The sequence below is a fragment of the Hyla sarda genome, chromosome 5, assembly GCF_029499605.1.
Source record: "Hyla sarda isolate aHylSar1 chromosome 5, aHylSar1.hap1, whole genome shotgun sequence".
NCBI classification, from domain to species: domain Eukaryota; kingdom Metazoa; phylum Chordata; class Amphibia; order Anura; family Hylidae; genus Hyla; species Hyla sarda.
In genome coordinates, this window is record NC_079193.1 from 111,312,049 (window position 1) to 111,338,010 (window position 25,962).

Below are 25,962 nucleotides of genomic sequence, written 5' to 3' on the forward strand. Positions count from 1 at the left end.
GCTAAATGATTCTGCGTAGCTAGAAGGACAAATTGTGCTAAACAAAAGATGTGGAAGGGCATTCTACATGGTCTATGACTCAAAAGGCAAAAGGACGGCGACCGAGGAACTCAACTCCACATACTTCATTCAGGATTGCAAATACTTGATTCCACAGGCTCACCACCACAGGGTAACTCCTCCACACATGATACATCGTACCACGAACTGAACAGCCTCGAAAGCATAATGGTGAGACCAGTGGAAAAAGTATATGCAGCTGAGAAGGAACTATATATACCAGATGTAAAACCTTAAAGGACATTTCCATTAAGGAGACTTGCCAAGTACCTTTACTGATAGCCATACAACACGCATTCCACTAAGGCAGAGACAGAGATATATGCAAATCACCCTCTCAAGCCTCCATAAAACGCAATTTCTGACCCCCAGGGGGAGTATTCATATGAGCATACAGACGGGATAATAAACCCGGTAGGGCAGGATGATATAACAAAGAAGCTTCATAAAAGGTCGGTGAGACCTGATAACTCTTAGGACCCAGGAAAGAGTAATAACCTCTTAAGGACGCAGGGCGTACCTGTACGGTATGACCCGTGAACCCGCGTCCTATCAGGTCGGTCCTGGCGGCTAATGACGGCACCGATTGTTGTGGCGCATGCGATTAACCCTTTAGACGCGGCATCCAAAGTTGATTGCCGTGTCTAAAATGAAAGTAAAAGCTTCCCGTCAGCTCAGTCGGGCTGAACGGGACCATCGCGGTGAAATCGCGATGTCCCGATCAGCTAGAACGCGAGCGGAGGTCCCCTCACCTGTCTCCATTGCATCCGATCGGCGATTGATTGCTCCAAGCCTGAAATCCAGGCTTGAGCAATCGACCGCCGATTACACTGATCTTTGCCATGTTAATGCACGGCAATGATCTGTGTATGAGATCGGTATGTGCAGTGAAATAGCCACCAGGGGGGGGCTATAACACTGCAAAAAAAAGTGTAAAAAAAAAGTTGATAAAATCATTTAACACCTTCCCTAATAAAAGTAAGAATCAGACCCCTTTTCCCATTTAAAAAAAAAAACTGTGAAATGTCCAAACTATAAAAATATATAATTAATTAAACTGCATGGTCAATGGCGTACTCGCAAAAAAATAGCGTATTTTTTGTCACTTTTTATATCATGAAAAAATTTTTAAAAAGCGATGAAAAAGTCCGATCAATATAAAATTGGTACCGATAAAAACTGCAGATCACCACGCAAAAAATGAGCCCTCATAAGCGGAAAAATAAAAAAGTTATAGGGGTCAAAAGATGACAATTTTAAATGTATACATTTTCCTGCATCTAGTTATGATTTTTTTTTAGAAGTAATACAAAATCAAACTTATATAAGTAGGGTATCATTTTAACCGTATGGACCTACAGTATAAAGATAAGATGCCACTTTTTACCGAAAAATGCACTGCCTAGAAACGGGAGCCCCCAAAAGTTACAAAATGTCATTTTTTTCTTCAATTTTGTCACACAATGAATTTTGGTGGCACAAAAAATAAGCCATAATATGGAATTTTATGTGCAAAATTGAAAGCGTTATGATTTTTCGAAGGTGATGATGAAAAAATGAAAATGCAGAAACGAAAAACCCTGCGTCCATAAGGGTATAAGACAACACTTGTACTGCTGGATACAGTTCCATTAGATGGAGAGAGTGACGACTGCGAAACAATTCTAGGGAGATTAGTTTCGCTGTGCGCCATCAAAGAAAGGGTCCAGGAGATAAACCTGGGCGAAAGAGAGGATTAGAAAGAAAAGGAAGGGGGGGGGGGGTGAGGCTGTAAGATAAACTTAAAACGGACCAACGGACCACACATGACTAAGGGGGCACACCCCCGAAATGCCATTGCGTCCAAGGTGTCGAGCAAGAAGGACATCTCAGCTCAGATACGTCTGTTGTTGCTATTAAGCTCCACTTTGTATGAAGATTTGTGATGAAGTTTCCATAAATAAATGAAAAATGAGAAAGCAAGAAACGACCATCATAATCGTGAGTTACTACCCAGCTAAGTCTAACATCTAATGGACATTATTTAGTGTCTTTCTTATCCCACCTTGTGTGATTACACTGAAGTCTGAGAAGGGAGAGGTGGAACTCCCTAGTGGGAATACACAATTCACAGTGTTAACTCTGGCAGGATTATACTAATTGAGTGTGTATAAGTGCATTTAAAGTGTATAAACATTTTTACTTACTGACTATAAATATATACATAAATTAAATCATACACACACTAGACATATTTCGGATCAGGCTGCCAGAGGCTTTCTACTCAGATGCCTGTGCTACGGGGCCCATCGGCTTTTTGCTACTTCTCCCCGAAACATAAATTTTTTTTTTACATGTTGAGATAGGAACAACATTGACTTCCACTTACAGTGCTACTTCCACTCACCAGGTGCTCTCTCTGGCCACAAGAGAACCCCCTGCACAGTGGACAAGTAAAACAATTAGTATGGACAATACTCATTTTTGGTATTGATATGGACTGGAGTATATACATGCTGACAATGAGGTAACAGTGCTGACTGAAGACAATTTTTTAGTACGGTACATTAAAGGGGTACTCCGGTGAAAAACTTTTTTTTTTTAAATCAACTGGTGCCAGAAAGTTAAACAGATGGACTACCTCTAACTACCTCCCGTAGCTCAAGCCTCCACGTGGGACGCCATCCCCAGACTCACTCCCGCTCCCGGATGCACCATCGCTGCTAGACTCACCATCGCTCCCGTGCCTACTGACACTCTTGCCGGAGCGTCAGTACTATACCATCCAGAGGCAGCTGGTCAGCGAGCACAGCCTGCAGCACTGAACAATCTACCGCGCTCCCCTGTCATCGGAGCTTGCGGTACGGAGCATCACATCGCGCCCCCCTGCCATCGGGGTTGCGAGAGGAAAGTGAGACCACTGTGCCCCTTTGCCACCTGGGCACGAGAACACAGTGGGACTTTCGCCTCAACAGAGGACCATTGAGCCACTAATGGTGAGAACTATCATCTTAACACCATTTATATCTTAAATCGGGAGATTGACTTTATATCATTTCAAGTGCACTTAATTTTATAAAAACGGGACTTGCATTCTTTGTTTCCGGATTTTTAGACCGGAGTACCGGACTATTGGACAATTTACTGAATCCATTTTAATTACTAATTTTTTTCCCACTAGGGCCCAGTGGGATTAACATTCAACAGTGCCAGTCAAATGTGTAAATTTTGTTCATATTATATTTACTATTAAAATTTGATATATTAGTAACGCTGTTACATTTACTTTTATTTTCCACTTCTGTCATTATGCACCAAGGGTGGTGAGGCCCTAGAGGTATAAGCTATTATCTTGTCTACATTTATACTTTACTGCCGGTGGGGTCCGGCTATAGCTTTAATTACCTCGGTCCTTGTGTTGTGAACTGCACCTTGTTTTTAGATTTGTAAATTACTTCTATTAAACAATCTTAATCCTTCCTGTACTTATTAGCTGCTGAATAATACAGCGGAAATTATTTTCTGTTTGAAACAGAGAGCTGTCTGCTGACATCATGAGCACAGTGCTCTCTGCTGACATATCTGTCCATTTTAGGAACTGTCCAGAGTAAAAGGAAATCCCCATAGCAAACATATGCTGTTCTGATATGCATATGATGTCAGCAGAGAGCACTGTGCTCGTGATGTCAGCAGTCAGCTCTGTGTTTCAAAAAGAAAATAATTTCCGCTGTAGTATTCAGCAGCTAATAAGTACAGGAAGGATTAAGATTTTTTAATAGAAGTAATTTGCAAATCTGTTTAACTTTCTGTCACCAGTTGATTTAAAAAAAAAAAAAAAGTTTTTCACCGGAGTACCCCTCTGTACACATTATGCAATATATAAATTTCTCGCTATTATACATTTTTTATATGTATATTTCTCTTGCAGGCTATACAATCCTATTGTAATGCTAAATATATTTTGTTACTGACTGATAATATAAACATTTGTTTTATGTGCAAACTTTAGCTACAAGGTACCACTATTCTTGTTCAGTACTCCTTCTGTACGACCAATCCTGCTGAAAGAAAGACATAAGACACAGGATAGGTGAACATAAAGTTTTTATATGAGCCACCTCCGCGTGGTGGATGGGGGGACACATTTTGATCAAAAAGTGTGCTAAGAGCCTCCATTTTTTGGCCCTAGAGTGCTGTTGCAACTTTCTTTTTTGAACATTTTGTATTTGCCACAGCAGCGGGCACCTGTGTATTAGGTTGTTGTGCTGGCTATTTTTCCTTATGTTTTTACTTTGTAAGTTGGGGGTTGTGGCACCCTCTTTAGCCGCACACCCCACCCCTCTCAGACTGGAGGTGGTTTAGTCAATGGCTGATCCAACATGTCACACAGTCAGAGGCTATATGCACAGCAGAGGTGAGTTATCATGTTAGGGTCCCATCTGATATGAGGCCACCTCCGCGTGGTGGATGGGGGGACACATTTTGGTCAAAAAGTGCGCTAAGCCTCCATTTTTTGGCCTAGAGTGCTGTTGCAACTTTCTTTTTTGTACATTTTGTATTTGCCACAGCAGCGGGCACCTGTGTCTTAGGTTGTTGTGCTGGCTATTTTTCCTTTTGTTTGAACATAAACATTTTTATATTTACATTTTGTGCAATTCTAGCCCATTATATTTACATTTTGTGCAATTCTAGCCCATTAGTACCACTTACATCACCATCACATAAATTTTTTTTTTTCTTTTTATTAGGCCCATATTAATAGTTCCACACCATCTTTGTTTTGCCCTGTGATTTAATATAGTACCCTATAAGTTCAGAGAACTGTAGTCTTTAGGGGTGTATGGCTGAAGCTGGGCATATGCTTACGAACATGGTTGCAGGTATAGTTCTTGGCATAGTTGCCAGGCACAGTTGCTTAAACGTTGCTGGAACGAGAAAACCAAAACATATCACACCATTCTTAGTAGAAAACAGAGTAGACACAAAAGATGTAACTGGTAGGTGCTTTTCGCCATATGGATAAGAATACTTCAGATGGGATATTTTCAATCCCAGCCTCGCAAGTCTCCGGGCTTCTTGGGCTGGGACATGAAGCGGGGCCCTCTGGACTGGATTCCCTCCATAGGATTCATGTTGGCGTTCCAAGACACTCTGCTGAGACTGGAATGAGAGATGGTGGGGATGATAGTAACCACCATCTGAACAGCAGCGGCTTGCGCTACTGGGGGACAAACTGTAGGTGCCTAAATGGACCGGCCAAACCTCCTCAACGCCAGGAGTAGGCCGGGACACTTCTGTAGACGTCTTCTGCTTGGTACCAGATACGTATTTAGGTGCCAGGACAGGCATCTCGGGCAGGAACTCTTCTTTTTTAACTTGACCCTTTGCTTTTGGAGGCAACAGGCCAAATGGATACGAATTCCACTCCTCTGACGGGAAGCACACGAAGGGGAGCTGTGTGGGATTCTGAGTGTATTCTACTATTTTTCTGCTCTCCAGGGAGTGTTGGAAGGAATTCTCTCTTGACTGCACACCTGTTGACTAAGACTGTGCCACCATGGTAGCAGTCCATCAAGGTGCCAAACCCCCTGACCTTATCAAATGTGATCACAGTGGCTCTTTGCCATTCTAGGGGTGGCTCTCCTGCCCTGGGATGGTCCAGCAGGCGGATATACAGGTGCTCCAGGTGCTTAGTATCTGACTGCTGGGCCTGTTGCACCTCGTACGGCAATTCTTTAAGACCATATTCTCTCCTCCTCTGCTCCTTCATTTCATCTGTGATAGCAGCCACCCAGGCCTCTTGTTCAACCCTTGCCGTCATAGCTGCAGAAACTGGGGGGTGCTCCTTTCCGGACAGGAGCAGGAGGTACTGGTGCATATACCTAATGACTTGCGGCTCATCGCAAAACACCCACCAGGACAGCCGGGGTGACTGGGGACGTACTGTGGGATTCTGGACCTCGGGGTTGGACTCTGAGCTAGAAGTGGATTCTGACTCATCGGTGAGGTTCTCCCAGGATCCCCAGGTCCGATGATGTGGTGAAAGCCTCCCCGGTGATGCTCCACGTGATGATGCCGGTGCATTGCCATAGAATGAGATTTGCCATAGCATGAGAAGCTCCGCCTCCATGACATCCTAATGGCTCACACTTGTCACGTGACATATTTAACCGTCACTCATCGACACGCACGGCAGTCTCAGTTTGGCTATCACAGGGAGAGGATCTCCTCTCCCTGTGATAGCTGAAGCTGCACGGAGCTCTCATGGCCTCTGTGGGGCCCGACTTTTACTGTTTTATTGTCACCCGCCAGCGCGCTCGATCACCAGCGCTATCGGGATCCCTATGCCCGATAGCACTGTCAACCGCTTGCCTCCCCGCCCGCTGCTCTACTCCCCGTGAGCGCAGCTAAAGTAGCGAGCGCAGCTAAAGTAGTACTGCTCATGCGCAGCACTACGCAAATAGCGTAGGTAGGTAGATTAGTGTAGGTTGTAATTTAGCATAGTTTAGGCACCACAACTCCCAGCATGGGAGTTGTAGTTTAGGACAACAACTCCCAGCATGCTCAGACAGCTAAAGGCTGCCCAGACATGCTGGGAGTGTTAGTTTAGCTTAGATTAGACAACAAAAGGACTACAACTCCCAGCATGCCCGGACAGCTAAGGGCTGCCCAGGCATGCTGGGAGTTGTAATTTAGCTTAGATTAGACAGCGAAGGGACTACAACTCCCAGCATGCCCAGACAGCTTAAGGCTGCCCGGGTATGCTGAGAGTTGTAGTGCAGTGAAGGGACCACAACTCCCAGCATGCCCAGACAGCTAAAGGCTCCCCAGGCATGCTGGGAGTTTTAGTTTAGCTTAGATTAGACAGCAAAAGGACCACAACTCCCAGCATGCCCACACAGCTGAAGGCTGCCCGGGCATGCTGGGAGTTGTAGTGCAGTGAAGTCACCACAACTCCCAGCATGCCCAGACAGCTAAAGGCGGTTTTACACAGGTATAAAGTAGTTAGCGTAGTGTTAGCGTGATTTTAGCGTAGCTTTAGTTTAGTGTTAGCGCAGTTTTACAGTTTTTAGCGTAGCATAGTGTTAGCACAGTTGTAGTGTAGCTTAGTGCTAGTGTACTTTTAGCGCATTTAGCGTATTGTAGTGTTAGCGCAGTTTTAGTGTATTTAGCTTAGTGTAGTGTTAGCGCAGTTTTAGCGTAGAGTAGCTTAGTGTTAGTGCAGTTTTAGTGTATTTGGCGTAGAGTAGTGTAGTGTTTTTGTGCAGTTTTAGCGTATTTAGTGTAGCTTAGTTTTAGCGCAGTTTTAATGTATTTAGTGTAGTGTAGTGTTAGCACAGTTTTAGCGTAGCTTAGTTTTAGCGCAGTTTTAGTGTAGTGTAGTGTTAGCACAGTTTTAGCATATTTAGCGTAGCGTATTGTTAGCACAGTTTTAGCGTATTTAGCGTAGCGTATTGTTAGCATAGTCTTAGAGTAGTGAGCGCAGCGTAGTCTCAGAGTAGTTAGCATAGTGTAGTGTTAGTCCAGTTCTAGCATAGTTGGCGTAGTTGTACACGGGTGTAGTGTAGCTAACTTAGTTTTACAGGCAGATGAAGTGTAGTTTAGACAGTTTAGCGTGGGGTGTAGCTTAGCTTAGTCATAAAGTGAAGGGGCTACAACTCCCAGCATGCCCAGAGAGCCAAAGGCCGTCCGGGCAGGATGGAAGTTGTAGTTTTGCAAAAGTAGAAGAGGCAGTTGCGCTCTGCTACGTTAATGCAGTATACAGCCATCTGTATAGATGGCTGGATACGGTGATCAGAAGGCCACTTACCCACCTCCGTTCTGCTCCGTCACTGGACTTGTAGCAATGCAGGAAGATGACGGAGCTGGAACTGGGGTGGTAAGTTAGGCTCTCCAGGTACTAACCCTTTTTTTTGGTGTTTTTCTTCTCGTTTCAAATACGTGAATGTGGTGGACTACATCGGAATCGGTGGACTACAACGATGACCTGCAGTTTTTTCTTTTCTTTTAATAAAAGGGTTAACGAGGGCTGTGGGGGAGTGTTTTTCCTAATAAAAATTTTTTAACTTGTGTGTGCTTTTTTTCTTTGTTATTACTTTACAGGCTTAGTAGTGGAAGCCGTCTTGTAGACGAAGTCCATTACTAAGTCGGGGCTTTGCGTTAGCCCCAAAAACAGCTAGCGCTAACCCCCAATTATTACCCCGGTACCCACCGCCACAGGGGTACCGGGAAGAGCCGATACCAACAGGCCTAGAGCGCAAAATATGGCGCTCTTGAGCCTAGGCGGTAACAGGCTGATGTTATTTAGGCTGGGGAGGGCCAGTAACGATGATCCTCGCCCACCCTGGTAACGTCAGGCTGTTGCTGTTTGGTTGGTATTTTGCTGAAAATGAAAAGATGGGGAACCACACGTTTTGTTTTTTTGTTTTTTTTTAAACATTGAAAAAAAAACGTGAGTGGTTCCCTGTCTTTTCATTTTCAGCCAAATACCAACCAAACAGCAACAGCCTGACGTTACCAGGGTGGGCGAGGACCATTGTTACTGGCCCTCCCCAGCCTAAATAACGCCAGCCTGTTACCGCCTAGGCCCAAGAGCGCCATATTTTGCGCTCTAGGCCTGTTGTTATCGGCTCTTCCCGGTACCTTTGTGGTGTTGGGTACCGGGGTAATAATTGGGGGTTAGCGCTAGCTGTTTTTGGGGCTAACGCTAAGCCCCGACTTAGTAGTGGACTCCGTCTACAAGACGGCTTCCAGTACTAAGCCTGTAAGTAATAACAAAGAAAAAAAGCACACACAAGTTAAAACATTTTTATTAGGAAAAACACTCCCCCACAGCCCTCGTTAACCATTTTATTAAAAGAAAAGAAAAAACTGCAGGTCATCGTCGTAGTCCACCGATTCCGATGTAGTCATCCGCATTCACGTATCTGAAACGAGAAGAAAAACACACAAAAAAAAGGGTTAGTACCTGGAGAGCCTAACTTACCACCCCCGTTCCAGCTCCGTCATCTTCCTACATTGCTACACATCCAGTGACGGAGCAGGAACGGAGGTGGGTAAGTGGCCTTCTGATCACCGTATCCAGCCATCTATACAGATGGCTGTATACTGCATTAACGTAGCAGAGCGCAACTGCCTCTGCTACTTTTGCAAAACTACAACTTCCATCCTGCCCGGACGGCCTTTGGCTCTCTGGGCATGCTGGGAGTTGTAGCCCCTTCACTTTATGACTAAGCTAAGCTACACCCCACGCTAAACTGTCTAAACTACACTTCATCTGCCTGTAAAACTAAGTTAGCTACACTACACCCGTGTACAACTACGCCAACTATGCTAGAACTGGACTAACACTACACTACGCTAACTACTCTGAGACTACGCTGCGCTCACTACTCTAAGACTACGCTAAAAATACGCTACGCTAAATACGCTAAAACTGCTAACACTACACTACACTAAATACACTAAAACTGTGCTAAAACTAAGCTACGCTAAATATGCTAAAACTGCGCTAACACTACACTACTCTACGCTAAATACACTAAAACTGCGCTAACACTAAGCTACTCTACACTAAAACTGCGCTAACACTACACTACGTTAAATACACTAAAACTGCGCTATCACTACACTGCGCTAAATACACTAAAAATGCGCTAACACTAAGCTACGCTAAATACGCTAAAACTAAGCTATGCAAAATACGCTACAACTGCGCTAACACTATGCTACGCTAAAAACTGCGCTAACACTAAACTAAAGCTACGCTAAAATTGAGCTAACGCTACGCTAACTACGCTAAAATCGCGCAAACACTACGCTAACTACTTTATACCTGTGTAAAACTACAACTCCCAGAATGCCTGGGCAGCCTTTAGCTGTCTGGGCATGCTGGGAGTTACATAGTTACATAGTTAGTATGGTTGAAAAAAGACATACGTCCATCAAGTCCAACCAGGGAATTGAAGGGAAGGGTGTAAGGGGATAAGGGAAAGGGATGTAGTTTTATAATTCTGCATAAGCATTAATGTTATTTTGTTCCAGGAATGTATCTAACCCTGTTTTAAAGCTGTTAATTGTTCCTGCTGTGACCAGTTCCTGAGGTGGACCATTCCATAAATTCACAGTCCTCACGATAAAGAAGGCGTGTCGCCCCTTTAGACTAAACCTTTTCTTCTCCAGATGGAGGGAGTGCCCCCTCGTCCTTTGGGGGGGTTTAACCTGGAACAGTTTTTCTCCATATTTTTTGTATAGGCCATTAATATACTTACATACGTTTATCATATCCCCCCTTAAACGTCTCTTCTCAAGACTAAACAATTGTAACTCCTTTAATCGCTCCTCATAGCTAAGATGTTCCATGCCCCATATTAGTTTAGTTGCTCGTCTCTGCACCCTTTCCAACTCCACAGTGTCCCTTTTATGAACAGGCGACCAAAACTGAACAGCATATTCCAAGTGAGGCCGTACCAATGCTTTATAAAGGGGGAGTATTATGTCCCTGTCCCTCGAGTCCATGCCTCTTTTTATACATGACAATATCCTGCCGGCTTTGGAAGCAGCAGCCTGACATTGCATGCTATTCTGTAGTCTGTGATCTACAAGTACACCCAGATGCTTCTCTACCAGTGACTCTGCCAGTTTAATCCCCCCTAAGACATACGCATGCATGTTATTAGTACCCAGATGCATAACTTTACATTTATCCACATTGAACCTCATTTGCCAAGTGGATGCCCAGACACTTAGTCTATCCAAGTCATCTTGTAACCTATACACCTCCTCTATAGACTGTACCGTGCTACAAAGTTTGGTGTCATCTGCAAAGATAGAAACAGAGCTGTTAATACCATCCTCTATATCATTGATAAATAAATTAAACAGCAGCGGTCCCAGTACTGAACCTTGGGGTACACCACTAATAACCGGGGACCAATCAGAGTACGAATCATTGACCACCACTCTCTGGGTACGATCCATGAGCCAGTGTTCAATCCAGTTACAAACTAAAGTTTCCAAGCCCAAGGACCTTAACTTACCTGTCAGACGTCTATGAGGGACAGTATCAAATGCTTTAGCAAAATCCAGAAACACTATATCCACAGCCATTCCTCTGTCAAGGCTTCTACTCACCTCTTCATAAAAGCAAATTAGATTGGTTTGACAACTTCTATCCTTAGTAAACCCATGCTGGCTATAACTTATAATACAATTATCTCCTATGTATTCCTGTATGTAATCCCTTATAAGTCCTTCAAACAATTTACCCACAATGCACGTTAGACTTACCGGTCTATAATTGCCTGGCGAAGACCTAGAGCCCTTCTTGAAGATTGGCACCACATTCGCCCTGCGCCAGTCCCCTGGCACAATACAGACACCAGAGAATCTCTAAATATCATAAACAGGGGTATAGATATTACTGAACTTACCTCTCTAAGAACTCTTGGGTGTAGTCCTTCCGGCCCTGGAGATTTGCTTACATTTACTTTACTTAACTTACCTTGTACCATCTCTACATTAAGCCAGTTCAGTACATTACATGATGTGTTACCAGCACTGACCTGGCCAATGTCAGCTCCTTTTTCCATAGTGTATACAGAACTAAAGAACCCATTCAGTAGCTCCGCTTTCTCTTGATCGCCCGTGACAACCTCCCCATTATCATTATTAAGGGGTCCTACATGCTCTGTCCTTGTTTTTTTTGTATTTATATATCTAAAAAAATATTTAGGATTAGTTTTGCTTTCTTTGGCCACCTGTCTCTCATTTTGAATTTTTGCTGTTTTTATTACATTTTTACAGATTTTATTAAGCTCCTTGTACTGTTTAAATGTTAAAGCTGACCCATCAGATTTGTATTTTTTGAAGGCTATTTTTTTCTCACTGCACTACAACTCCCAGCATGCCCGGGCAGCCTTCAGCTGTGTGGGCATGCTGGGAGTTGTGGTCCCTTTGCTGTCTAATCTAAGCTAAACTACAACTACCAGCATGCCTGGGCAGCCTTTAGCTGTCTGGGCATGCTGGGAGTTGTGGTGACATCACTGCACTACAACTCCCAGCATGCCCGGGCAGCTTTCAGCTGTCTGGGCATGCTGGGAGTTGTGGTCCCTTCACTGCACTACAACTCTCAGCATACCCGGGCAGCCTTAAGCTGTCTGGGCATGCTGGGAGTTGTAGTCCCTTTGCTATCTAATATAAGCTAAACTACAACTCCCAGTATGCCTGGGCAGCCTTTAGCTGTCTAGGCATGCTGGGAGTTGTAGTCCTAAACTACAACTCCCAGCATGCCTGGGCAGCCTTAAGCTGTCTGGGCATGCTGGGAGTTGTAGTCCCTTCGCTGTCTAATCTAAGCTAAACTACAACTCCCAGCATGCCCAGACAGCGTAGGATCAGAAGACGCCAGGATTAGAAACTGCTAGTACATGACCTATCTCTGGTAGTGGAGAATTAGAAGCTTCTAATGCAGGAGTAAATGTTAGTGTAGATTTAGAGAGTGCTAGTGCAGGATTAGAGGCTGTTACTGTATGATTTGCAACTGCTAGTGCAGGATTAGAGGCTGGTAGTAGAGGATAAGAGGCTGCTAGCCCAGGATTAGAGATTGGTAGTGCAGGATTAGAAACTCCTAGCGCAGGATCAGAGGCTTCTAGTCCAGGATTAGAGACTGGTAGTGCAGGATTAGAAACTCCTAGTGCAGGATCAGAGGCTGGTAATCCAGGATTAGAGGCTGCTATGATGGTTTTAGAGACCTGTGTAGGATCAAAGGCCACTAGTGTGGGATTAAAGGCTGCTAGTGTAAAACTAGAGACGGGCAGCACAGAATTAGTAACTGCTAGAATAGGATCCAAGGCCGCTACAGCAGGATTAGAAACCAGCTAGTGCAGGCCCAAGGTCGTGGTAGAGTAGAGGCTGGTATTGCGGAATTTAGAGACTTCTAATGCAGGATTAGATAATGCAAATGTAGGATTATAGTCTGGTAGTGCAGGATTAGAAACTGCTAGTGCAGAATTAGTCACAGTAACATAGTTCATAAAGTTGAAAAAAGACCAGAGTCCATCACGTTCAATCTATATCCCTAATTAGAGGCTTCTAATGCAGGATTAGAAGATGCTAGTGTAGGATCAGAAACTAGTCCAGGATTAGAGGCTGCTATTCCAGGATTAGAGGCTGGTAGTAGAGGATAAGAGGCTGCTATTCCAGGATAAGAGGCTGGTAGTTAGGATTAGAAACTGCTAGTGTACGATCAGAGGCTGACAGTGGAGAATTAGAGGCTGCCAACCTAGGATTAGAAATAACTTGTGCAGGATCAAAAGACTGCTACTTTAGGATTAGAGGTCGGTAGTGCAGGATTAGAGGTTTCTATTGAAGGATCAGAGGCTTCTACTGTAGGATTAGAGGTATCTATTGAAGGATCAAAGGATTAAGATTAGAGGTTTCTATTGAAGGATCGGATGCATGTTCTATAGCATCAGAGGCTGCATGTTCTATAGCATCAGAGGCTGCATGTTCTATAGCATCAGAGGCTGCATGTTCTATAGCATCAGAGGCTGAATGTTCTATAGGATCAGAGGCTGCATGTTCTATAGCATTAGAGGCTGCATGTTCTATAGCATTATAGGCTGCATCTTCTATAGCATCAGAGACTGCATGTTCTACAGCATTAGAGGCTGCATGTTCTATAGCATCAGAGGCTGCATGTTCTATAGCATCAGAGGCTGCATGTTCTATAGCATTAGAGGCTGCATGTTCTATAGCATTAGAGGCTGCATGTTCTACAGCATTAGAGGCTGCATGTTCTATAGAATTAGAGGCTGCATGTTCTATAGCATCAGAGGCTGCATGTTCTATAGCATTAGAGGCTGCATGTTCTATAGCATCAGAGGCTGCATGTTCTATAGCATTAGAGGCTGCATGTTCTATAGCATCAGAGGCTGCATGTTCTATAGCATTAGAGGCTGCATGTTCTATAGCATTAGAGGCTGCATGTTCTATAGCCCTAGAGGCTGCATGTTCTATAGCACTAGAGGCTGCATGTTCTATATCATTAGAGGCTGCATGTTCTATAGCATTAGAGGCTGCATGTTCTATAGCATTAGAGGCTGCATGTTCTATAGCATTAGAGGCTGCATGTTCTACAGCATTAGAGGCTGCATGTTCTATAGCATTAGAGGCTGCATGTTCTATAGCATTAGAGGCTGCATGTTCTATAGCATTAGAGGCTGCATGTTCTACAGCATCAGATGCTGCATGTTCTATAGCATTAGAGGCTGCATGTTCTACAGCATTAGAGGCTGCATGTTCTATAGCATTAGAGGCTGCATGTTCTATAGCATTAGAGGCTGCATGTTCTATAGCATTAGAGGCTGCATGTTCTATAGCATTAGAGGCTGCATGTTCTACAGCATCAGAGGCTGCATGTTCTATAGCATTAGAGGCTGCATGTTCTATAGCATTAGAGGCTGCATGTTCTATAGCATTAGAGGCTGCATGTTCTACAGCATCAGAGGCTGCATGTTCTATAGCATCAGAGGCTGCATGTTCTATAGCATTAGAGGCTGCATGTTCTATAGCATTAGAGGCTGCATGTTCTATAGCATTAGAGGCTGCATGTTCTATAGCATCAGAGGCTGCATGTTCTATAGCATCAGAGGCTGCATGTTCTATAGCATTAGAGGCTGCATGTTCTATAGCATTAGAGGCTGCATGTTCTACAGCATCAGAGGCTGCATGTTCTATAGCATTAGAGGCTGCATGTTCTATAGCATTAGAGGCTGCATGTTCTATAGCATTAGAGGCTGCATGTTCTATAGCATTAGAGGCTGCATGTTCTATAGCATTAGAGGCTGCATGTTCTATAGCATAAGAGGCTGCATGTTCTACAGCATTAGAGGCTGCATGTTCTATAGCATTAGAGGCTGCATGTTCTATAGCATTAGAGGCTGCATGTTCTATAGCATTAGAGGCTGCATGTTCTATAGCATAAGAGGCTGCATGTTCTACAGCATTAGAGGCTGCATGTTCTATAGCATTAGAGGCTGCATGTTCTACAGCATCAGAGGCTGCATGTTCTATAGCATTAGAGGCTGCATGTTCTATAGCATTAGAGGCTGCATGTTCTATAGCATTAGAGGCTGCATGTTCTATAGCATTAGAGGCTGCATGTTCTACAGCATCAGAGGCTGCATGTTCTATAGCATCAGAGGCTGCATGTTCTATAGCATCAGAGGCTGCATGTTCTATAGCATTAGAGGCTGCATGTTCTACAGCATTAGAGGCTGCATGTTCTATAGCATTAGAGGCTGCATGTTCTATAGCATTAGAGGCTGCATGTTCTACAGCATTAGAGGCTGCATGTTCTATAGCATTAGAGGCTGCATGTTCTATAGCATTAGAGGCTGCATGTTCTATAGCATTAGAGGCTGCATGTTCTATAGCATCAGAGGCTGCATGTTCTACAGCATTAGAGGCTGCATGTTCTACAGCATTAGAGGCTGCATGTTCTATAGCATTAGAGGCTGCATGTTCTATAGCATTAGAGGCTGCATGTTCTATAGCATTAGAGGCTGCATGTTCTATAGCATTAGAGGCTGCATGTTCTATAGCATCAGAGGCTGCATGTTCTACAGCATTAGAGGCTGCATGTTCTACAGCATTAGAGGCTGCATGTTCTATAGCATTAGAGGCTGCATGTTCTATAGCATTAGAGGCTGCATGTTCTATAGCATTAGAGGCTGCATGTTCCGGATCTCGGGTCCAGGATTTGAAATCCAGCAGCATTTCCCGGTTTTCCATTCAACCTGCCCCTATAAATGTCGGTTCAGTTCCAGCCTCCAGGGTTTGCCCAGAAGCTGACACTGGTCCCGGGTGTCATGGAGGAAGGGCAGCCCCAGCGAGCTCAGAGGGCCGGAGGGGCCCGGTGCCCACCTGCCATGTATGATAAGTGGCATCACCCGCCCGCCGCTTGTTGGGGCAAGGACATGATCATTACTCGATCTCCTTTCATTGCTCCACAGAACTCCTTCAAGTTTGAGGATGAGGAGGTTTTCGAGCAGGAGAGAACAGGTACATCCTCACACATGCAGGTTACCTGCTGACACCCGCCCCTGGTGAGGGAGGAGGAGGGCAGCAGCTCAGTCTACTCCATTGTCTGCTCGGCACTGGGCACAATTATCTGGGCAGGAAGCTTCAGCCCTTGTATAGTCCTTACTGTGCAGTCTATGCCAGAGGTCAGGGAGGAGAAGGGGACATGTGAGGATCTCTGCTAACTCTACTTGGATTTCTGTAGGAGACATGGAAGAGGAAAGAGCCAGGTCCAACACTGTGACCACCACCAGCAGCTCCTATAGTGAGGCGTTCTCCAGCGGTGCCAGCCTGTCCTATGATGGGACCTTCCTCAGGAGCCCTCCTGGAGTCCTACTGCTGGCAGAACTAGTGAGTGTCTGAAGCATATATAGAGTTAGAGACTTTTATATGGATAGTTTGCCAGTTTTAGGTTTATACTTTTGTTTCCTATGTGTTCCTTCTGTAGTTCTTCTTAGAAATTGTGTATGTACATTTTTTTGTACAGTAAGTGCTCCTTTCAGATACCATTATTAACCCATACAACCCTGCACCTCTGTTTTTCTTCCAGTTTGCGCTTACTTAGGGTATAATCATAGGGGGAGATTTATCAAAACCTGTGCAGAGGAAAAGTTGCCCATAGCAACCAATCAGATCCCTTCTTTCATTTTGCAGAGGTCTGTTTATTTATTTTTTTAATAATTTTTTTTTTTTTATGAAAGAAGAGATCTGGTTGCTCTGGCATCTTTCCTCTGCACAGGTTTTGATAAATCTCCCCCATTAACACCGACAAGGGGATGCTGATGTATACTGTTAACGGGAACAGCATATCCCATTTGTTTCTATGGCCAAATGGAGTCCCTTCTAGGGATGTATTAAGCGGACTGTTTTCGATGGGATGCAGATGGATACGATTAAGGGGCAGGAATGCAGTGTGATCGTAGCCAGAGTTGTTTTAGTATTTTTGATCTTGGAGGGGGCATGGGCTTCATTTTTGTGCCTATAGGAAGTTGTGATGTGACTTTTTTCCCCCCAGTGCACATCCTTTTTAAAATCTATGCGATTTATGTTGCATGTGCAATTTCTTAGATCAGGCTGCATTCACAACCCTTTTTCACTGTACGGGTGCCGGATCTGGCTGGTGGAGGGGAAAACCGGGCGCTCCTGTACCCCAGCCGGACCAGCACTGACATCCATTTACTTTTATGAGCTGACAGCCAAATGGTTAATTTTTGAACGGTCAGCTCAGTTTACTACGGTTTTAGGTTCGGATGCGGGTCAAAAATGAGCCGACCGAGTCAGCATTTGACTCCGGTAAAGTAAATGGATTTCAGTGCTGATTCGGCTGGGGTACGGGAGCGCCTGGTTTTCCCCTCCCCAGCCGGATCCGGCACCCGTACAGTGAAAACTAGGTGCGAATGCAGATAAACTGCACGAAGGAAAACAAATGATTAGTGGTCTGGTTACTTTAATTATATGGATTTTTTGGGATGGGACTTTATATTTTCTGGACTTGAACTTTGGGAAGTCACTGGATGACTCTGATATGAAAACTCCTTCACATAACATTCTCATTGGACCCTCATATTTTGTAGTATAAGACGTTTTTTTCTGATGTGGTTGCTAAGAATTCAGATCTTTATCCCTAATTTTTACCCTGACAAAAATTGTTCATAGATAATTTCTGCATAAAATATTTTCACATTTTCTAGTATAGTCACACTCCCATACTAGAGATGAGCGAACTTACAGTAAATTCGATTCGTCACGAACTTCTCGGCTCGGCAGTTGATGACTTATCCTGCGTAAATTAGTTCAGCCTTCAGGTGCTCCAGTGGGCTGGAAAAGGTGGATACATTCCTAGGAAATAGTCTCCTAGGACTGTATCCACCTTTTCCAGCCCACGGGAACACCTGAAAGCTGAACTAATTTATGCAGGAAAAGTCATCAACTGCCGAGCCGAGAAGTTCGTGACGAATCAAATTTACTGTAAGTTCGCTCATCTCTATCCCATACAGCAGTTTTTGATTCATGTTTGTCACATTAGGTCACCTAAGGCTACAATAACACTTTGCATGAAAACTACATTGTAAGGCTCCTTTCACACTGCCATTGGTGCCCGGCAGTGTGACAGCCGTTAGAAGATAGCGGGAGGAAAACTTGTGCTTGCGACATCTTTCTCTCCCGCTATCTTCCGGTGGAATAACAGCCGCAATAACTGACATCAGAGAAACCCATTCAAGTGGATGGCATCCTCTGTGCCCGTCATGCCTACTGGCTCCATCACACTAACGGCCATTAAAGGCGGGGGAGAGAAAACAATCCTTAACGGCCGTTTGTGGCTGAGCCCATCGGCAATGTGAAAGTAGCCTAAAATCTACAGTGAACCAAAATAACTTACTGTTTATTGTTGTGAATCTTAGTAATGGATTATGCAACATTTGCATATGTTTTTCAGTACAAATTACATATGTTGCCAAAAAAAGTTTAGTATTTTTGTACATAGGTAGCAGTATTCTAGTTTTATATTGTTGTACATAGGAGTAGAAGCGTACCTTGTGGGGTCGTTATCATATTGGAATACTGCTCTGCGGCCCAGTCTCCGAGGGTAGGGAATCATGCTCTGCTTCAGTATATCACTGTACATGTTGGCATTCATGGTTCCCTCAATGAACTGTAGCTTTCTAGTACCAACAGCGCTCATGCAGGCCCAGATCGTGACACTTTCACCAGTTTACCTTTGTCTCACAGGATATGGTTCCAGTAATCTATATCCTTATACTTAACTGTTTGCTGGCTTTCTTGTGCATCCTCTTTAGAAGAGGCTTCCTTCTGGGTTGACAGCCATGTAGACCAATTCGATGCAGTGTGCAATTGTATGGTATTAGCATTGACAAGCTTATCCCCCACCCCTTTAACCCCTTAAGGACCATTTGGGCCTTAAAGGAGTAGTCCAGTGCTGAAAAACTTATTCCCTATCCCAAGGATAGAGGATAAGTTTCAGATCGCGGGGGGCCCAACTGCTGCTGGGGCCCCCCGCGATCTCCTGTACGGGGCCCCAGATATGGCCAGATAGCAGGTGTCGACCACCACACGAAGCTGCAGCCGAGACGCCCCCTCAATACAGCACTATGGCAGAGCCGGAGATTGCCGAAGGCAGCGCTCCAGCTCTGCCATAGAGTTGTATTGAGGGGGCGTGTCGGCCGCCGCTTCGTGTGGTGGTAGACACTCCCCCTTCCCGCGGGCTGCCCTTAACGTTTTTTCCTCGTCTTTTAAAAATCATAACACTTTTTTTATTTTCATCCACAGACTAGTATGAGGGCTTGTTTTTTGCGTGACTAGTTGTCCTTTGTAATTACATCACTCATTTTAACATAAAATGTATGGCGCAGTCAAAAAAATACTATTTTTGTGGGGAAATTGATAAGAAAACTGCAATTTTGCTAATTTTGGAAGGTTTCGTCTTCACTGTACAATTTACAGTAAAATGATATGTCGTCTTTAGTCTGTGGGTCAAATGATACCCATGATTATGCTTTTATATTATTGTACTGCTTAAAAAAACACAAACTTTTTAACCAAATTAGTGCATTTAAAATCACTCTATTTTGCTGACCTATAACTTTTTCATTTTTCCGTATAAGTGGCGGAATGAGGGCACATTTTTTGCACCGTGATCTCTACTTTTCTTTTTGACACCACACTCGCATATGTAAAACTTTTAATACTTTTTTTTTATAAAAAAAAAAATGTTGGAATAAAATGTTTAAAATAGCAGCAATTTTTTACTTTTATTTTGTTTATGTTCACGCCTTTCATCGTACGGGATAATTAACATTATATTTTAATGGTTTGGAAATTTACGCACGCGGCGATACCAAATAGGTTTATAAAAAAAAAATTACAATTTACATTTTTATTGGGGAAGGGGATTTTTCTATTTTTTCTTTTACTTTGATTTTTTACTTTGATTTTTATACAGATCACTGTGCTGTTGTGCAAATGGAACAGACAACAGGTGGAATTAAAAGAAATTAGCAAGATCCCCCCCCCAATAAAGTAGTTCTGCAGGTGGTTGCCACAGACCACTTCTCAGTTCCTATGCTTCCGGGCTGTTATGGTCACTTTTTTTTTTTTTTTTTTTTTTATTTCAAATTACAAAATTACAATAATGCATTTAAAAAATCACTTTTCACAGTACAGTATTACAAATAATCGCTCTAATACTAAATTCCCTATTGAATGTTTTCCACTCTTTTAACGTGCTTTCTATCACAAAATCTCTAACTCTAATAACCCCATTTCTTTCCCAGTTAACATATTCCTTTAATTTCAGCATTTCTGGAAAATTTCCATTACCCCACATTAGTGTGTAGTGCATACTACCCTTAATCCCTAATAAACGTCTTGTGAATCTCCATACTTTATTAAACATATTACAAGTGGGGATTTTTCCCCTCTTCATGTTCATACATCTTCCCCCTTCAATTAATTCCAAAGTGCTATCCCCCCTAATACCTAGTTTAGAAAAGAAAACTTTTAAAACATCATCGTCCTTTATCATGTATTCAATTTGTGCCGCTTTATAATACAGTTGCATATTTGGTATACCCAAACCACCACTACTCAAAGGAGGACTCAGAAATGTGTGTTTCATCCGTGTTTGTTTTCCATCCCATAAAAAATCATTGATCTCACTCTGTATTTTATTAAAATGGTGTTCCTCTAACCAAACCGGTGCTGCTCTAATCACATGCAAAACCATAGGGAAAATAATTGTCTTTATCAGAGTAATTCTTTCAGCCATATTCATGCGCAACTTTTTCCATATTTGGATTTTATTTCTTACTTCGTCTCAATGGAATAATATTCAGCTGGGCAAACTCTTCTATATTTCTCAATCTTAATTCCTAAGTATTGGTCACTTTTGAATGCTGGAGGTTCTTTCACTCTAGTGGTAGCATGAGACGGAGTCTTGGTGTTCTCTGGCAAATGCACACAAGTGGCTCAAGTCGTGCAGCTCATCCAGGATGGCACATCAATGTGAGCTGTGGCAAGAAGGTTTGTTGTGTCTGTCAGCGTAGTGTCCAGAGCACGGAGGCACTACCAGGAGACAGGCCAGTACATCAGGAGATTTGGAGGAGGCTGTAAGAGGGCAACAGCCTAGCACCAGGACTACTACCTCCACCTTTGTGCAAGGAGGAGCACTGCCAGAGCCAATTAGGTATCGAGATGAGATCCTCAGACCCCTTGTGAAACCATATGCTGATGCGGTTGGCCCTGGTTTCCTCCTAATGCAAGACAATGCTAGAGCTCATGTGGCTGGAGTGTGTCAGCAGCTCCTGCAAGAGGAAGGCATTAATCCTATGGACTGGTCTGCCCGTTCCCCAGACCTGAATCCGATTGAGCACATCCGGGACATCATGTCTCGCTCCATCCACCAACGATACGTTGCACCACAGACTGTCCAGGAGTTGGCGGATTCTTTAGTCCAGGTCTGGGAGGACATCCTTCCGGAGACCATCCGCCACCTCATCAGGAGCATGCCCAGGCATTGTAGTCAGGGCCGGCCTTAGGTGTTCAGGCGCCCTGTGCGAGCTAACCTTGTGGCGCGCCCCCCTATTACCCCACAAACATACACAAAGAGGAAAAAAAATCTTTGTATCAAATATTTTTTTTTCAATATTTAATCATTCCCCTGCCTCTTAATCAGTCCCATGTCCCCCTTAATCAGGTGCAGTATAGTTCCCCCCACAGTAGGTGCAGTATAGTTCCCCCCACAGTAGGTGCAGTATAGTTCCCCCCACAGTAGGTGCAGTATAGTTCCCCCCACAGTAGGTGCAGTATAGTTCCCCCCACAGTAGGTGCAGTATAGTTCCCCCCACAGTAGGTGCAGTATAGTTCCCCCCACAGTAGGTGCAGTATAGTTCCCCCCACAGTAGGTGCAGTATAGTTCCCCCCACAGTAGGTGCAGTATAGTTCCCCCCACAGTAGGTGCAGTATAGTTCCCCCCACAGTAGGTGCAGTATAGTTCCCCCCACAGTAGGTGCAGTATAGTTCCCCCCACAGTAGGTGCAGTATAGTTCCCCCCACAGTAGGTGCAGTATAGTTCCCCCCACAGTAGGTGCAGTATAGTTCCCCCCACAGTAGGTGCAGTATAGTTCCCCCCACAGTAGGTGCAGTATAGTTCCCCCCACAGTAGGTGCAGTATAGTTCCCCCCACAGTAGGTGCAGTATAGTTCCCCCCACAGTAGGTGCAGTATAGTTCCCCCCACAGTAGGTGCAGTATAGTTCCCCCCACAGTAGGTGCAGTATAGTTCCCCCCACAGTAGGTGCAGTATAGTTCCCCCCACAGTAGGTGCAGTATAGTTCCCCCCACAGTAGGTGCAGTATAGTTCCCCCCACAGTAGGTGCAGTATAGTTCCCCCCACAGTAGGTGCAGTATAGTTCCCCCCACAGTAGGTGCAGTATAGTTCCCCCCACAGTAGGTGCAGTATAGTTCCCCCCACAGTAGGTGCAGTATAGTTCCCCCCACAGTAGGTGCAGTATAGTTCCCCCCACAGTAGGTGCAGTATAGTTCCCCCCACAGTAGGTGCAGTATAGTTCCCCCCACAGTAGGTGCAGTATAGTTCCCCCCACAGTAGGTGCAGTATAGTTCCCCCCACAGTAGGTGCAGTATAGTTCCCCCCACAGTAGGTGCAGTATAGTTCCCCCCACAGTAGGTGCAGTATAGTTCCCCCCACAGTAGGTGCAGTATAGTTCCCCCCACAGTAGGTGCAGTATAGTTCCCCCCCCACAGTAGGTGCAGTATAGTTCCCCCCCCCCACAGTAGGTGCAGTATAGTTCCCCCCCCCACAGTAGGTGCAGTATAGTTCCCCCCCCCCACAGTAGGTGCAGTATAGTTCCCCCCCCCCACAGTAGGTGCAGTATAGTTCCCCCCCCCACAGTAGGTGCAGTATAGTTCCCCCCCCCACAGTAGGTGCAGTATAGTTCCCCCCCCCCCACAGTAGGTGCAGTATAGTTCCCCCCCCCCACAGTAGGTGCAGTATAGTTCCCCCCCCCACAGTAGGTGCAGTATAGTTCCCCCCCCCACAGTAGGTGCAGTATAGTTCCCCCCCCCACAGTAGGTGCAGTATAGTTCCCCCCCCCCCCCCCACAGTAGGTGCAGTATAGTTCCCCCCCCCACAGTAGGTGCAGTATAGTTCCCCCCCCCACAGTAGGTGCAGTATAGTTCCCCCCCCCCACAGTAGGTGCAGTATAGTTTCCCCCCCCCACAGTAGGTGCAGTATAGTTCCCCCCCCCCCACAGTAGGTGCAGTATAGTTCCCCCCCCCCACAGTAGGTGCAGTATAGTTCCCCCCCCCACAGTAGGTGCAGTATAGTTCCCCCCCCCCCCCACGTTAGGTGCAGTATAGTTCCCCCTCCCCCCACGTTAGGTGCAGTATAGTTCCCCCCCCCCCCCCACGTTAGGTGCAGTATAGTTCCCCCCCCCCCCACGTTACATAGTTAGTACGGTCGAAAAAAGACATATGTCCATCAAGTTCAACCAGGGAATTAAGGGGTAGGGGTGTGGCGCGATATTGGGGAAGGGATGGGATTTTATATTTCTTCATAAGCATTAATGTTATTTTGTTCCATGAATGTATCTAATCCTGTTTTAAAGCTGTTAATTGTTCCTGCTGTGACCAGTTCCTGAGGTAGACCGTTCCATAAATTCACAGTCCTCACGGTAAAGAAGGCGTGTCGCCCCTTGAGACTAAACTTTTTCTTCTCCAGACGGAGGGAGTGCCCCCTCGTCCTTTGGGGGGGTTTAACCTGGAACAGTTTTTCTCCATATTTTTTGTATGGGCCATTAATATACTTATATACGTTTATCATATCCCCCCTTAAACGTCTCTTCTCAAGACTAAACAATTGTAACTCCTTTAATCGCTCCTCATAGCTAAGATGTTCCATGCCCCATATTAGTTTAGTCGCGCGTCTCTGCACCCTTTCCAACTCCGCAGTGTCCCTTTTATGGACAGGTGCCCAAAACTGAACAGCATATTCCAGGTGAGGCCGTACCAATGCTTTATAAAGGGGGAGTATTATGTCCCTGTCCCTTGAGTCCATGCCTCTTTTGATACATGACAATATCCTGCTGGCTTTGGAAGCAGCAGCCTGACATTGCATGCTATTCTGTAGTCTGTGATCTACAAGTACACCCAGATCCTTCTCTACCAGTGACTCTGCCAGTTTAATCCCCCCTAAGACATACGATGCATGCAGGTTATTAGTACCCAGATGCATAACTTTACATTTATCCACATTGAACCTCATTTGCCAAGTGGATGCCCAGACACTTAGTCTATCCAAGTCATCTTGTAACTTATGCACATCCTCTATAGACTGTACCGTGCTACAAAGCTTGGTGTCATCTGCAAAGATAGAAACAGAGCTGTTAATACCATCCTCTATATCATTGATAAATAAATTAAACAGCGGGCCCAGTACTGAACCTTGGGGTACACCACTAATAACCGGGGACCAATCAGAGTACGGTGCAGTATAAAGTTCCCCCCCCCACGTTAGGTGCAGTATAATGTTCCCCCCCCCCACGTTAGGTGCAGTATAACGTTCCCCCCCCCCCCACGTTAGGTGCAGTATAATGTTCCCCCCCCCCCCACGTTAGGTGCAGTATAATATGTCCCCCCCCCACGTTAGGGGGGCAGTATAATGTGTCCCCCCCCCCCCCCCCACGTTAGGGGGGCAGTATAATGTTCCCCCTCCCCCACGTTAGGGGGGCAGTATAATGTTCCCCCCCACATTAGGGGGCAGTATAATGTTCCCCCCCCCCCCATGTTAGGGGGGCAGTATAAAGCTCCCCCCATGTTAGGGGGGCAGTATAAAGCTCCCCCCACGTTAGGTAGTAGCAGGTTCCCCAAATTCGGTAGCATTGTCGTTCCCCCATCCCCACCCCCCCCCCACCCCACCGACTCACACACACACACACACACACACACACACACACACACACACAGGCAACCACACATGCACTCAAACAGACAACCACACATGCACACACACACAGACAACCTTACCTGACCTGGGCTTCTCTTCTCTCCGGCGCCCTGACGAGTGACGTCACTGACATCCTGTGCGGGTCTGCGGAGGTACGTCGCATATGCGATGTCCCTCTTCAGACTCGGGCCGCCAGCCAACCGGAGACGCCGAGGAGGGCGGGGTAAGTGAAACCTCCCTGTGTAATGAAGAAAACTGTGCCCTGAAGCGGAATGTGACCCTCCGCATAGGGATACAGTTAAGGGAGGGTAGTGGGAATGTAATGAGAGGGAGCGGCCTGCAAAGCAGAAAACTGTCCCTGTGCGGAGGGCCAGATTCCGCTACAGGGCACAGTTTTCTTCATTATACCGGCATTTAGCGCTGCTTGCACGAAGCAGGGCTAAATCCCGGGCGTCGGGCAGTACAAATTATATATACTTAGTGCGAGCTGTGTCGGCCGCCCGGCGCCCCTGTTGCTATGGCGCCCTGTGCGGCCACATAGCTCGCACACCCCTGAGGCCGGCCCCTATTGTAGGGAGGTCATACGGGCACATGGAGGCCACACACATTACGGAGCCTCATTTTGACTTGTTTTAAGGACATTACATCAAAGTTGGATCAGCCTGTAGTGTGGTTTTCCACTTTGATTTTGAGTGACTCCATATCAAGACTTCCATGGGTTGATAAATTTGATTTCCATTGATTGTGTGTTTGTAATTTTGTTGTTTGCACATTCAACTATGTGAAGATGAAAGTATTTCATACGATTAGTTCATGCATTCAGAGCTAGGATGTGTTATCTTAGTGTTCCTTTTTTTTTATTTAT

General features: G+C 45.1%; 1 protein-coding gene across 2 annotated transcripts in view; it reads left to right on the plus strand.

The window, feature by feature from the left end:
- The first annotated feature begins 15,779 nt into the window (after positions 1-15,779).
- Positions 15,780-25,962, plus strand: part of CMTM8 (CKLF like MARVEL transmembrane domain containing 8) — a 99,024-nt gene continuing 88,841 nt past the window's right edge. Inside the window, exons 1-2 of one of the 2 annotated variants that reach the window (XM_056520094.1) lie at positions 15,780-16,101; positions 16,325-16,470. In XM_056520094.1, the coding sequence (XP_056376069.1) occupies positions 15,849-16,101; positions 16,325-16,470 (399 nt within the window). In that variant the 5' untranslated portion in view covers positions 15,780-15,848. The remainder of the gene's footprint in view (positions 16,102-16,324; positions 16,471-25,962) is intronic. The other variant, XM_056520093.1, reaches the window with a different exon arrangement.